Source organism: Gouania willdenowi, chromosome 4 (genome assembly GCF_900634775.1).
Source record: "Gouania willdenowi chromosome 4, fGouWil2.1, whole genome shotgun sequence".
Taxonomy (NCBI): domain Eukaryota; kingdom Metazoa; phylum Chordata; class Actinopteri; order Blenniiformes; family Gobiesocidae; genus Gouania; species Gouania willdenowi.
The window spans coordinates 2,353,338-2,368,299 of NC_041047.1; the positions used below are offsets into that span (position 1 = coordinate 2,353,338).

The window sequence follows — 14,962 nt, forward strand, 5'->3', positions numbered from 1 at the left end:
CCCAAACATGCGGGACTGGTTGCTACATGCTAAGCTAACCCAAACATGCGGGACTGGTTGCTACATGCTAAGCTAACCCAAACATGCGGGACTGGTGCTACATGCTAAGCTAACCCAAACATGTGGGACTGGTTGCTACATGCTAAGCTAACCCAAACATGTGGGAATAGTTGCTACATGCTAAGCTAACCCAAACATTTGGGACTGGTTGCTACATGATAAGCTAACCCAAACATGCGGGACTGGTTGCTACATGCTAAGCTAAACCAAACATGTGGGACTGGTTGCTACATGCTAAGCTAACCCAAACATGTGGGAATAGTTGCTACATGCTAAGCTAACCCAAACATTTGGGACTGGTTGCTACATGATAAGCTAACCCAAACATGCGGGACTGGTTGCTACATGCTAAGCTAACCCAAACATGTGGGAATAGTTGCTACATGCTAAGCTAACCCAAACATTTGGGACTGGTTGCTACATGATAAGCTAACCCAAACATGCGGGACTGGTTGCTACATGATAAGCTAACCCAAACATGCGGGACTGGTTGCTACATGCTAAGCTAACCCAAACATGTGGGACTGGTTGCTACATGCTAAGCTAACCCAAACATGTGGGAATAGTTGCTACATGCTAAGCTAACCCAAACATTTGGGACTGGTTGCTACATGATAAGCTAACCCAAACATGCGGGACTGGTTGCTACATGCTAAGCTAAACCAAACATGTGGGACTGGCTGCTACATGCTAAGCTAACCAAAATATGTGGGACTGAGTGCTACGTGCTAAGCTAACACAAACATTTTGGATCGGTTGGTATGTGCTAAGCTAACCCAAACATTTTGGATTGGTTGGTATATGCTAGCTAACCCAAACATGTGAGAATGGTTGCTACTTGCTAAGCTAACCCAAACATCTGTGACTGGTTGCTACATGCAAAGCTAACCTAAATATATGGGAATGATTGCTTCGTGCTAAGCTAACCCAAACATGTGGGACTGGACAACCGTTTGGTGCGAGGGACTTTAACATGTAGAGAAGCTGATTGTTGGTTGGATGACAGAAGCTGGATTGTTGATTGGATGACAGTGTGAATGTAGTGTGTGAAACAGGAAGTACGGTGTGTCATGTGTTGTACCTTCCACGTGTGTCTGGTCTGGAGAGCGAGAGTCTGGGGCGTCGGCCTCTTCTGGAGAGCTAGAGAGGGAGATGAAGGCGGGCAGTGACAGGAGACTTCCTGGAGGCGTGGATAAGGGGAGGGGCTCCTGAGGGATGACCAATGACAGACGAGGACTAGAGACCACAGAGGAACAACAGTCAGCCTAAAAAACCTTAAACACTGAATAATATGAATTAAAACAACCTCTTCGTCGGCTCCTTGTTGCGTGATTTCTTGGCAGAGGGGGCGGAACTACTGCCACCACCGCCGCTGCGTTTCATTGGCTGACGATGCTGAAGTCTGCAGCGAGCGCCACGAGGACAGGAAGCAGACGTCCAGAACTCAGGACACACCAGGGTGTGTTTCTTCTTGCACTGTTACACACACACACACACACACACACACACACACACACACACACACACACACACACACACACACACACACACACACACACACACACACACACACACACACAATCAGCCTACTACAGTGTGTGTGTGCACGCTGAATGAACAGCGTGATCTGACACACACAACTGAAACATCGTTAAACTGCTCCAATCGTCCTCATGTGTCTTTAAAAGCAGGAACAGCAGAAATTGATCATTTGGGGGGAAAAAGAGAACATTAATGTCCATTAATACCTCTTCCAGGTATTAATTACATATAAAGTACATAAAAGACCGACAATATCCAGGTATTAAAGGATCATAGAGCAGGATGTATAAATCAGACTCCATAGTGACACCACGGTGGTTAGTGTAACTGCAGTCATCAGCCAAGCCGCCGCGGGAAGGTGCATCAACTGTTTCTCACGGAGCACAGCTGATTAGTTACTGTAACTAGAGGATATATACCCAACCCAACCCTGACGGCACCGGACGGGGTGGGTTCAGACAGATATATAGAAGTGGTGGTGGTGTTGGTCACATGGTGTGATTAGCGTGCAGCGTTCTTCATTTCCTGCTGCAGCTGCTGTAGCTGAATAATGCAACTTTAACCCTCGGGGGCTGACGGACGTGCTGGCGCGTCCTGATCACATGATCGTTTTAAAGAGCCAATAGCAGAAAAGTGCAGCGTCCTTGGATCTCTGTTTAAACCCGTGTCGAAAGAGCGGATGTCAATCTACAAACTAGTCTATAAATGATGTTGATAGGTCAAATAGAAGTGGAGTTATGAGGGAAAATGTGTGCATGTTTTTCTGTGACATTTTCTTGAGCTGTCAGTGCATTAAGTGCTGCAGAGCGTCTAAAACGAAAGTGAAAGTCTTGTGCAGCAAGAAAGAACAACAGTCTCATAGCTGTTTCCTATTGGTTGAGAAGAAGAAGGCCATTGTCCAATCATAATGTCCACATATAGCGGGAATTTTGTTTTCAAGTGACAGTTAAACAGAGACAGAGAAAGAGAGGGTGAGTTGAGAGATTTGAGATAATAATGATTATTACTGTGATTTGACTGTTTAGTTAGTGTGTAGTGAGTGAGATTAGAGTGTAGTGTAGTGTCTAGTATATTAGTTTATTGTTTTATATCAACACAATCAGGCACAAATAATGTATTTCCCTGTATTTGTGAATCATACTTTTTTTTGTAAATATTTGTACAAAATCACCTGAGACATTGCTTGCGTTTCACTGTAAATAGCTATATATAACTGTGTGTTTTATTCATTTGTAGTGTATATACGTTTTTGAAATATAGTTTGGATTGTTACATACAAGCAATAAAAATAATTCGTTTGTGACTTTTATAGTAAAAAAAACCTAACTTTTTCCCACTCGAATTTGAGTTTTTATAGTGGTTTTAGATCCACTGTGTTAATACAGTATGTCGTATTAAAGAAAATACTTCACAGTCATATTTGGAGGTTCTCCTGGAAAAAAATTATGATACCAAACATGCAAGGTTTATGGATTTCCGTATATGAAATATAAAGGTAAAATCAAACACAACAAAAAAACAGCAAAACGCCTCAGGCCCCAGAGGGTTAGCTAACAGTGAGAACAGCATCCAGTGGAGGAGGATGGAGCAGAGGAATAACTACATGGATTATCATCATCTTTCATACATGCATTATAGAAATAGATCCCATGGGTCTCTTGCGTGCACTGCGCTCCTGTCCTGTTAAATATGTCATTTCAAAACAGGTTTTCATTGGACTCAGAAGAGAAAAAGGCTCCTGATTCACACTCGTTCATGTGACCGTTTACTGTAAGACCTGTGGCATATGCCTCTGCGTACGTCTGTGGAACCAAACAGTAGTTTAGTCCACTGTGCTTGTCTCCTTATACGTCGTCTTCTCATTCTTCTTTATTTACGGTTTATTTCCAAGCCGTTGAGAACGCGCATCAGCGTCATGTGACGTCACGTCTGCAGAACTGTGTGGGAAATATGTCACACAATCTGTTCAAGGCAACAGGTAGAATATGTGTGCTCATTCTTTTTAGTTTTTAAACATTTAAAGACTTAAAATTAATGTTTATTTTTTTTCACAAATCCTGCCCTACGCTCCTTTAAGGGACCTTAAACTTATACTTCCTTTATATTATGAACATTTGTTATTTAATTTAGCAGAATAATTGGAAGAAATTTGCAGGATTTTTAGCTTTTTTCCCCCATGAATTTCAGATTAAAAAATGACTGCTGTCATGGAAAATTGTATCCATGTGTATTTGGAGGGGCTGAAATATCTACAACTGAATAATTTTGGAATTTACACAATGATACATGATTTTTCAGTCATTTTTACTTTCTCCTGCGGACCGAATAAGACGCTCTAAAGGGCCTGATTTGGCCCTGGGCCTTGAGTTTGACACGTGATTTGGAGCTTGTAAAAATTGTGTTGTACAGTCAGATTAGTGGATCATGTTATCTTGTGACTAATATCAGATATTAACAACAGATGTTTGAGGAATACATCTGAAGTGAGTTTTTATTACATTTCAACAAAACATTAAAACATTGAGTCACAGCTTTAAACGTCACCATTTACAACGATCACCAGTTGAACCAATACACCTGCAGGTGAACACATTCCACCCTGAGAACAGGACGTACCTCAGAGCGTGGGAGAGTTTTTCAGGTGAGCTAATGTGTTTCTGTGTCCTGGTTGTTCAGGTGCAAGTGGGTCACAGTCCGTGCACGAGCGGGTGTGCACGAGCGGGTGTGCATGACAGTGTAATACGGGTGTAAATTGGTGGTTTCATTCTCGACGAGATCCGATCCCTCCCACCTGTCAGGAAGCTAATTATATTCACTGTGTGTGTGCGTGTGTGCGCGCGCGCTGCGTGCGTGCGTGTGTGTGTGTGAGAGTGCGTGCGTTGTGTGCGTGCGTGTGTGTGTGTGTTGTTTGTGTGTGTGTGTGCGTCTGTCGGGGCTGCCCTGGATCAGCTCGTTGTCAAATGTTTCAGTGGATCATCTTATCGAGGGAAAACGTGTGGACTCACGGACCAGGCTGTGCTGGCGCGAACGGAGACACTTTATATCTGAAGCAGGACGTCAGTGGGCAACAGCTGAGGGCCCAGGGTTGGCGGTTTGATTCCCACACTGATGTAAATCAGGGGGTGTCAAACTCATCCTGCTTCAGGTGCCACATTCAGAGCCGCTGGATAAAGTATTTAATTTACCCTAAATCACTGATCGAGCGACGTATGATAAAACGACTTCATGCATGTGGTTTATACACAAAACAACACGAGAAACCCACAAAATGGCATCAGAAACAGACAAAACAACTCCAAAAACACAAGAAACATCACAGTTTCATAAAACGATGCTAAAAAACACACAAAACAACATCAAAATACACAAAATGACATGAAAAGCAAACTAAACAACAAAAACATGTAAAATGAATGTAAAAATATAATTGTTTTGACAATAAATGTCTTTGTTTTTGGTGCTGGAATGGTTCTGTTTGGTTTTGCTTGGTGGATTAAAAACCACTGGTTTGAACTGGACACTGATGCGTTTCTGGAGAATCCAGTCCTGCATGAGAGAGTTGCAGGTTTGTTGTGTTCTACAGTTCGTTCTACTTCTCTCTACTCCAGACACTTGATCCTAGAGGCGTGTCGTCATGCAGCTCAATCAGGTGTTTACAACAGGGATAACACTCAATCCTGCTGGAGCGCGACCGTCCAGGGGCCCAGTTAGGGGCCCAGTTAGGAGGCGTGCTTGTGACGTGTGGGAGGAAACTGGAGTCCCTGAAGAGGAGCCACAATGTGGGAGAACATGCAAGTGCAGCAAGTAGAGCTGGGGCAGGGTTACAGGTGTGAAACTATGCGACCTGTTACTCTCACATCACATTAGATCACATTAGATTAAATCAGATCACATTAGACCAGATCACGCCAACGTGACGCATTTCAAACACAGCATCACCTAGTGGGAACTAATGTGCACTGCATGTTCCTGTGAACGCACACAGCAGACATGAGTTAAACACAAATAACAACATGAAAAACACACAAAATTACATACAAAACACCCAAGACAAAAATATACACCAAATGACTCGAAAAACACAAAATAACAACAAAATACGCAAAACAATAACAAAACATATAAAATGACTCCAAAAAAACCCAAACAACAATAGAAACACACAAAACTTCCAACAATAGAAAATTGTCTGAACAATTTGAGCCCATTTTTGATTATTTTTACCATTTTTCTGCAACTACACCAAACTCACCATATTTTATTCTATTGTCATCACTTATTCTTGCCATATTTTTGCTCCTTTTAATGTATTTTTGCTACATTTCTCCCATTTCTGACACTTCTGCATCACATTTCATTGTCTTTTCCTCACACTTTTTATCCCACTTTCCAGACATGTTCAACACTTATAAACCATTTCCACCACTTTTCCACCTAATGTCACATATGTTGACCATTATTGTCACTTTTAACCTCTTTTCACCATATTTCATGGTTCTTTTTAGGCCAAATTGACCACATTCACCATTTGTCATGCCTATTGTTTGCCAGTTTAAACTAATTGTTCCAATATAAACACTTTCAACCCTTTTTATTTTACCACTTTTTCAGACTGTTTTTGCAAATATGAACCTTTTCCACCAATTTTTGTTTTACATCTATAAGATGACTATATACTATGGTCCAAATAACAGTACATTTTGAGCCACTTCTGCATCAAATTCCAATGTTTTTTCTGCACATTTTTTTTCATTTTCAAGACATGTTCAGCACTTATAAACTACTTCCATCACTTTTCCACCTAAAGTTGCACATGTTGACCCATTATTGTCACTTTTAACCTCTTTCTTTATATTTTGCAATGTAACTACATTCACAATTTTTAATGCCCATATTTTGTTAGTTTAAACTAATTATCCCTGCATTTTTAAACTCCATTACCCACAATTTATAACTTTTAACCAATATCTGTGGTTTTTAAAATCCCATTTCACCTCCTTTTCCATCATTTTTTGTCACTTTCAACCCCTTTTATTTCTGATTAAAACCATGATTTCCATCTTTAAGATGACTATAATAATAATAATAAATGTTCCTGGATAACAGTGGATATTATTCAGATGAATAAATAAATGTGATTATCACAGATTCATAGAACAATAGACCATCATTTTACTGACTTTATGGATGGACCCCAAAAATCTCTCCTTTATTCCCCCTTATAGATGGTCCTGTCTCCACATGACTGTTCTTCAATGTTCATGTCTGTGTTCAACCACCTTCATCTACAGTGGGGGTCCCTGCTCTCTAGGACCTTTATTTTGAAGTCTGTTTATGAAGACAAAGACATGACGATGGACTCAGATTTAACCCCTGAGCTGCTGGAGCGTCTGAGCTCAAAGTGCCGCCCTCAGCACTTTTCCTTTCTATAATTACCGCCTGCTATCCATCACGGAGCCGCCACGGCTTCACGGCAAACGCACAAACGCACAAACACACGCAGAGGGAGAAAAAGCGCCGAGCTAAGCACTTCAGCTAATAGAATAAATATTAATATCCCTTTGTTTCCTCACGCTTATTCAGATCAAGCCTGACAGGGAGAACATGCAAACTGCTCTCAGAGACGTCTGCACCAGACAACTGAAGATAGGGTCGCATTACGAGGAGGCACAAGTGCTCACAGCAGGAGGTGTGTGCGTGCGTGTGTGTGTGTGTGTGTGTGTGTGTGTGTGTGTTACCCACCCGGTCCTCAATGTGTCACTCAGTCACTACAGTTATGCCATTATGGACCAGCTGCAGCTGTTCATCTGTGTGTGTGTGTGTGTGTGTGTGTGTGTGTGTGTGTGTGTGTGTGTGTGTGTGTGTGTGTGTGTGCGCGCGTACGTGCTTGTGTGCGTGCGTGCTTGTGTGTGTGTGTGCGTGTGTGAAAAAGACACAAAAGTTTATGTACCATGGATTGGATGTTGGTCCATTTTTGTGTATTTTTGGAGTTAGTTTGTGTGTTTTTGTTGTATTTTATTTGTATTTGTAGAGATTATTTTATTGCTTTCTGTTGTTTGTGTATTTTTGAAGTTTTTTGTGTATTTTTGTTGTGACTGTGTATTTTTTGTTGTTGTTTATGGTTGTATTTTTTGAGTCAATGTGTAATTTTGAAATGTTTTCATGTGTTTTGTTGTAATTTTCTTGTTGGGTTTTATATTCCTTCAGAATCCTTAAGGGATTTACTCTGGGGGCGGGGTCGTTCCAAATAAGACCCCGGGCCACAGGTTGCTTACGCCTGCTGTAAATGGAGCGACATGCAGACGTAGAGCTGGAGTTTATCAAGGGACAGTTCAGGAATCAGGCCTAGATTGGCTCCTTTTTCAGCCAATAATGAGCTGAGTTTACGCTACTTATGTAACAGTCGACCTATAGTGTGGGTTTGTGCGTCTGTGATGTCACACGTGTCCTCACCTTCTGGCCCTCAGGACAGTAGCCTTTGACGAAGTCCTGGCACACCTCAGCTTTACGGGACACATAGACGTGGCTGTAGGGACACTCACTGTTGTTACAGATGCCTTTGAGGAAGTACGAGCACACGGGCATCTGTGAGGACACACACACACACAGAAAATTAGTCCAAAAACACACGAAAATATTACAAAAATACACAAAATGTTCAAAACACAACAAACAAAAGAAATACAATTTTTTGTTTTAAAATGCACAAAAAAAACAAGCAAAAAAAATTCCACAAACAAAAAACCAACAAAACTACAAAACAATTACACAAAATACTTACAAAATTGCAACAAAATGTACAGGATTAGTCTAAAAACACAAAACAGCAAACTAAACAAAATTACACACAAGAAATACACAAAACAACAAAGTGACTCCAAAATCACATAATACAACAAAAGAATACACAAAATTAGTCTAAAAACACACAGAACTGAAAATTACTGAAAAAAACACACAAAAATAAACAAAATGACTCTACAAACACACAAAACAACAACAAACACACAAAATAACTTAAAGAACACACAAATCCTACAAAACGACAACAAAAATACACAGGGTTAGTCTAGAAACACAAAAGAACCGTAAACTAAACAAAATGACAACAAAACCAAACAAAATTAAAATCTAATACAAAAAATACACGATGCAAGAACAAAATTACACACAATCACTCCAAAAACTCACAAAAGGACAATTAAAATACACAAAATACCTCAAAAATCGTACAATACAATAATACAAATTCAAAAGATTCGTCTAAAAACACAGAAAACTAAACAAAATGACTGAAAAAACACACAAAACAAGAACAAACAAACACAAAATCTTTCAAAGACACTCAAACTCTTTGTAGTTTCCTATATTAATGATGTGATTGGTCATTAATATTGATCACGTGACCCTGAGATCACATGGTTAGAACAGTTACCTTCTCTTTAGACACTTTGTGTGAGAACGGACACGAGCCATCAGCCTGTTTACATTTTCCTCTGAGAAACCTGCAGAAAAACAAAGTTTATCTTTGTTCTTCACTCATTAGAACAAAGTATTTACTCATCTTTCCTTCTATACATTATGGGTGTGGTCTCTAGTGTTACGGATCAACTCGTTAACACTGGTTTCAAACAGTGCCACTGATTATTCTAATTAAACATTTATTATTATTAAACATTAAACAGTGTAATGATCCAACTGGTGATCATGTTATCTGGTGACTGCTGACAGACCATGTGAACACAAAGATAAATGTAAGGACTCAGTGACGGCCAGGGTTGGGCTCAATTATAATTGTAATTGCGTAGATGATAATTAAATAGAATTATGATGTAATTATAATTGTAATTTAAAGAATCTGTTGCTGTTGTAATTGTAATTAAATTGTAATTGAGTTCAGATAATTGACATTGTAAATACCATGAAAATTCTATTAAAGATTGTCAATTATATTTTAACGCTAAACTGTGGAACCATGTTACAGTCCTATGTACAGTTCTACACGTATGTAGTTCATAATTTTTAGAATATGCTTCATATCAAGCTTTCCCACATTATACCATTAAAAAAAATATTAAAACCAATATTATCATTGATTACAAGGTAATCAATAGATAGGAAATACATTAGATGATAGATAATCGTTTTTAGTGTATTTTACAGCTGATTTAGGAGCCGTTAGCATTAGAGATGCTAACAGAAAGCTAATACAAAAGGATGGTTAACTTTTATTACGTTATTTTTTTCAGATTCAGTAATTGTGATTAATTGTAATTGACAACGTAAATGTAATTGACTTTCTGGATAATTGAAAATGTAATTGTAACTGAAAAATGTAATTGACCCCAACTTGTAACGTGCGTGGCACCAGTTATAACGATCACCAGCTGAACCGATACACCCACAGAGCGTCACCTGGTACAGACGGCCACCTTGTCCGGGTCGTGGATGTAGGGGCAGCCGTTGCCACGGTTACACTTGCCCAGGCGGTTGTAGTACATACAGAACTGCTTCTGCTGCTTCTTCTGACGAGCGTTTCTGATGATGGTGAGGCTTCGCTGGACCGCACGGCTACACGCACACGCACACGCACACACACACACACACACACACACACACACACACACACACACACACACACACACACACACACACGCACACACACACACACACACACACACACGACGTAAACGTAGTTTACAGTCAATGCATGATTTAAAGCAGCAGTCCATCAACTTCAAATTTATACCGAATTGTTTTAACGTGCACATGTGACAACAACTTAGTGCCCTTCAGTTCAATGGTTATCAACATTTTCAGCCAGTGAGCCCCAAAATAAAGGTCCTACCATATATGAACCATAGTATATAGTCATCTTAAAGATGTAAATCCTTGTTTTAATCAGAAATAAAAATGGGTTAACATTGATCAGAATGGTGGAAAATGTGGTGAAATGTTTTAGTTTTTTGTTTCTCACAGAAAGTTGTAAATTAGAGTGACCAAAAACAGACAGAAATAGTGGTAAAAAGGGTTCAAAGCGTCAATATTGGAACAATTAGTTTAATCTGACAAATAATGGGCATGAACATTTGTGAATGTGGTTAAATTGGCCAAAATATGGTGAAATAAGGTTAAAAGTGACAATAATGGGTCAACATACGTGACATTAGGTGGAAAAGTGGTGGAAAGTGCTGAATGTGCAGAAAAGACATTGAAATGTGATGTAGAAGTGTCAGAAATGGAAGTAATGTAGTAAAAATACATGAAAAGTACCAAAAATATGGCAAGAAAAAGTGATGAACATAGGTTAAAATATGGTGAGTTTGGTGCAGTTGCTGAAAAAGGGTAAAATAAGCAAAAATGGGCTCAAATTGTTAAAAAATATATTCTTAGTTTCTTGAAAGCATCTGGCAACTCCCGAACAGTTTCTCGCGACCCCAAATGGGGTCCAAGCTTGAGAAACCCTGCTCTAGTGTGACAGAACAGCACTCCCTTGGTAACTTCATGCTGACTTTTACTGTAGATGGAGATCAGAACATCCAGGATGTTCTGATCTCTGCTCCATCTGTCCGTCCTCCTTAAGGAAGCGTCTCCATCAGCCTCAGAGTCCAGAGCACAAACCTAACACGGTGATTTAACAACTTTATTCTGTTTATCTTTGTTATTACAAACTGGATGATTTTAAATTATTCCACGTTACTGCTGCGGGCGTTCTCTCTCTCTCTCTCTCTCTCTCTCTCTCTGACAACATTTCTCCACATCGTTGCTATGGTGAGGCATTGTGCATCATGACAAAATGAGTGATCAGAATGATTCTGTGCGAGCAAAAATGGTTTAATGTTCACAGTTTCATTGTTCCACTTGGTCTAATGTGTCTGCGCTCATTTTTGTGGCGGCGTGAAGCTCATAAAACCAGCAAAAATCTACAATTTAGCCGCATCATTGATTAAAGCGTGAGAAAAAAGTAGCGGCCTATAGTCCAGAAATTACAGTAAAAGTGTGATATGGTGATGTGTTACCTGGCCAGGTGGCGAGTGCTCCATGGGCTCACAGATACTGGACTCAGGTGGGCGGCGCTTCGGCCTGGAAGACAAACAAACAGTTTGGAAGGATGAGGGCGTGTGATCATAAACAAGATGCAGCATGAAAACTTCACCCGGACATGATGCTTCCACCACCATGCTTCAGCTTCACAGCAGGGATAGCATTAGTCGTATAATGAGTTTTAGTTCTTCTTCTTAGCTTGTAGTTCATTTTGACTTCATCAGAGCACCGAGACAAACTCCCCTAAGTTCAGTTTCAGAATGAATCTCATGGGGAAACAAGTGAAGACATGTGATCACTTCCTGGTGTCTCTGAGTTTATAAACATCTATAAATAAAACGTGAGGACAGAATAGTTACATTTCTTTATAGATAAAATAGTGTTGCAGTTGAGGGGGCGGGGCTTAATGTGGCACAGTCTAATTTTGGGTGGGATTACTGAGTTCTGTGGCTCTGCACCAAGAGGACGTGTACGTATGTGTGTGTGTGTGTGTGTGTGTGTGTGTGTGTGTGTGTGTGTGTGTGTGTGTGTGTGTGTGTGTGTGTGTGTGTGTGTGTGTTGGGATGCAGGTCACGAGCTGAAACAAATGGAGCTCTTCAATTCCACCTGTGGGCTCAGCTTCACCTCCATGTGAGAAGGACTGGGCCTTTTAATCTGGGTGTTCCGCCTTTGAGACCCTCCCCCTCCCCCTCGCCCCTCTGACAGATGACAACTTTATTATTTCAGATGGCCGCCTCCCCTCACTCTATTACGGAGCGTTTGGACGGAGCTGCACTACTTATTACCAGGAATAAACACCTCAGGAGGAGTGGAAGGTTCTGCTGAACTTGGACTAAAACATGTGACCGGATCTGATCCGAGGGTCACGTGATCAATAATCATTTACAATAACGACCAATCAGAGCATTAACACAATTATTTTTATGCCATTTTATGTAATTTTCTCAGTTGTTTAGTATGTTTAGTCATTTTGTGCATTCTTGGGAGTCATTTTATGTCATTGTTTTCTGTGTTTAGAGTATTTTTATGTCATTTTTTTTAATTTTGTGCATTTTTGGAGTAATTTGGTGTATTTCTGGTCTTCTTTAGTGCATTTTAGAGTCAATTATGTTTTTTCTGTCAGTTGGGTATGCTTGGTTATTTTATGTATTTATTTAAGTCTTTTGTGTATTTTCTTGTCCTTTTTTGTATTTCAGTTTGATGTGTTGATGTGTGTTTGTTAGTGTGTGTGTGTGGGGGGGGGGGGGTCCTTCAGCCTTTGATGGGACTCCAGAGTTGTTAAGCAGCTCCAAATACCTGCTGAGTCGGCTTTAAACACCTTTACCTGTTCGGTTGTGCGTCACGACGGAAGGGGCGGTGCGAGACATCTTATTGGCTGAGACACGATAGAGGGAGCCGTGGATCCAGCGCTGGGTGGAGGACGAGTGTCTGTCCTGAGGGGTGCGAAGTCGACTCTGAAGGAAACTCCTATAACACACAAAGAGAAGACAGATGTTAACAATAGATGTAAACAAACTTGTTCTGTTCCAGTCTAAAGGAAGTGAGAAAGAACACTTGAAGATGTCTCTGGAATAATCTTATTTAATCTTAACTTGTCGTTTTGTGTATTTTTTGGACTTGGTTATGTATTATTGTCATTGTTTTGTGTGTTCTTTTCATACATTCTAGGTTTTTTGGACTATTTTTTTTCTTCTGACAGTCTATGCAGCGGCTATTCCTTTCAAATATGTCATGTATCATGTTTTCACTCCATTGGGAAAGCTTTCCCTAATTTTTTCTTGTGTTTGCTGTTTTGTGAGTCTTTGTTGGTATTTTCCATATTTTAAAAGTGTTTTTGTGTTTGTTGTTGTTCAGTGTTTTTTGTGTTCTTATTATGGAGTTGCATTTTTATGCATTTTTGGTGGTTTTCTCCATTTATTTAGTGATTTTGAGTGTTTTTGTTGTCAAGTTGTGTGTCTTTCTCTACCAGTTAGCTTAGCACATAGCAACCAGTCCTACATGTTTGAGTTAGCTTAGCACGTAGTGACCAGTCCCACATTTTTGGGCTAGCATAGCACGTAGTACCAGTCCCATATGTTTGGGTTAGCTTAGCATGTAGTGACCAGTCCCATAGTTTTGGGTTAGCTTAGCATGTAGCAATCCATCCTAAATGTTTTGGTTAGCTTAGCACCTAACGACCAGTCCCACATGTTATGTTAACTTAGCAAGTAGCGACCTGTCTTGAATATTTGTGTTATTTTAGGACGTAGCGACCAGTCCCAAACATTTAGGTTAGCTTAGCACGTAGCGACCAGTCCCACATTTTTAGGTTAGCTTAGCACGTGGCAACCAGACCCAAATAATTAGGTTAGCTTAGCAAGTAGAAACCAGTCCCAAATATTTAGGTTAGCTTAGCACGTAGCAACTTGTCCCACATCTTTAGATTAGCATAATAGCATAGCACATAACTAGCAGTTCCACATATTTAGTTTAGCTTAGCACGTAGCGACCAGTCCTGAATATTTGAGTTAGCTTAGCACATAACAACCTGTCCCACATCTTTAGGTTAGCTTAGCACGTAGGGACCAGTCCCAAATATTTCGGTTAGCTTAGCATGTAGCAACCAGTACCACATTTTTGGGTTAGTTTAACACGTAGCGACTAGTCCTGAATATTTGAGTTAGCTTAGCACATAGCCTGTCCACATCTTTAGGTTAGCTTAGCACATAACGACCAGTTCCACATCTTTAGGTTAGCTTAGCACATAGCGACCAGTCCCACATCTTTAGGTTAGCTTAGCACATAGCTTGTCCACATCTTTAGGTTAGCTTAGCACGTAACGACCAGTTCCACATCTTTAGGTTAGCTTAGCACATAGCGACCAGTCCCACATCTTTAGGTTAGCTTAGCACATAGCGACCAGTCCCACATTTTTAGGTTAGCTTAGCATGTAGCGACCAGTCCCACATATTTTGGTTAGCTTAGCACATAGCCAGAGCAGATCAAAGGGGAAAATGATGAAAATAATGATCAATATTTCCCATCAATTAGTGAGTAAAACAAAGGATAAGTTGTAGAGAAGATGTTTTACTGTAGTTGAGGGTAATCAGTGTGAGAGGGACACCAACATGGTCCATGCAGTTCCTCCTCTGACCCCCCCCCAACCACACGACTCCCCCGTGTCACAGCACTCTGTTAAATTGCTCCTCTAATGGAAAGGATGGTAGTGTGGAAATGGAGAGAATTGAAAAGAGGAGAGGGGGAAATCAATGAGATAATAGGTAGGGCGGGGGCCAGAGCATGGGGGGGATGAACCCTGATCACACGCACGCACACA

General features: G+C 40.4%; 1 protein-coding gene across 2 annotated transcripts in view; it reads right to left on the reverse strand.

Annotated features, from left to right (window-relative positions):
* The window catches only part of zc3h3 (zinc finger CCCH-type containing 3), a 65,559-nt gene that overhangs the window by 627 nt on the left and 49,970 nt on the right, over positions 1 to 14,962 (reverse strand). For both annotated transcript variants that reach the window (XM_028443655.1, XM_028443654.1), the window contains exons 5-11: positions 12,971 to 13,113; positions 11,622 to 11,685; positions 10,018 to 10,173; positions 9,038 to 9,107; positions 8,056 to 8,187; positions 1,367 to 1,536; positions 1,142 to 1,296 (exon numbers count right to left, since the gene is read on the reverse strand). In XM_028443655.1, coding sequence (XP_028299456.1) covers positions 1,142 to 1,296; positions 1,367 to 1,536; positions 8,056 to 8,187; positions 9,038 to 9,107; positions 10,018 to 10,173; positions 11,622 to 11,685; positions 12,971 to 13,113 — 890 coding nt within the window. The remainder of the gene's footprint in view (positions 1 to 1,141; positions 1,297 to 1,366; positions 1,537 to 8,055; positions 8,188 to 9,037; positions 9,108 to 10,017; positions 10,174 to 11,621; positions 11,686 to 12,970; positions 13,114 to 14,962) is intronic.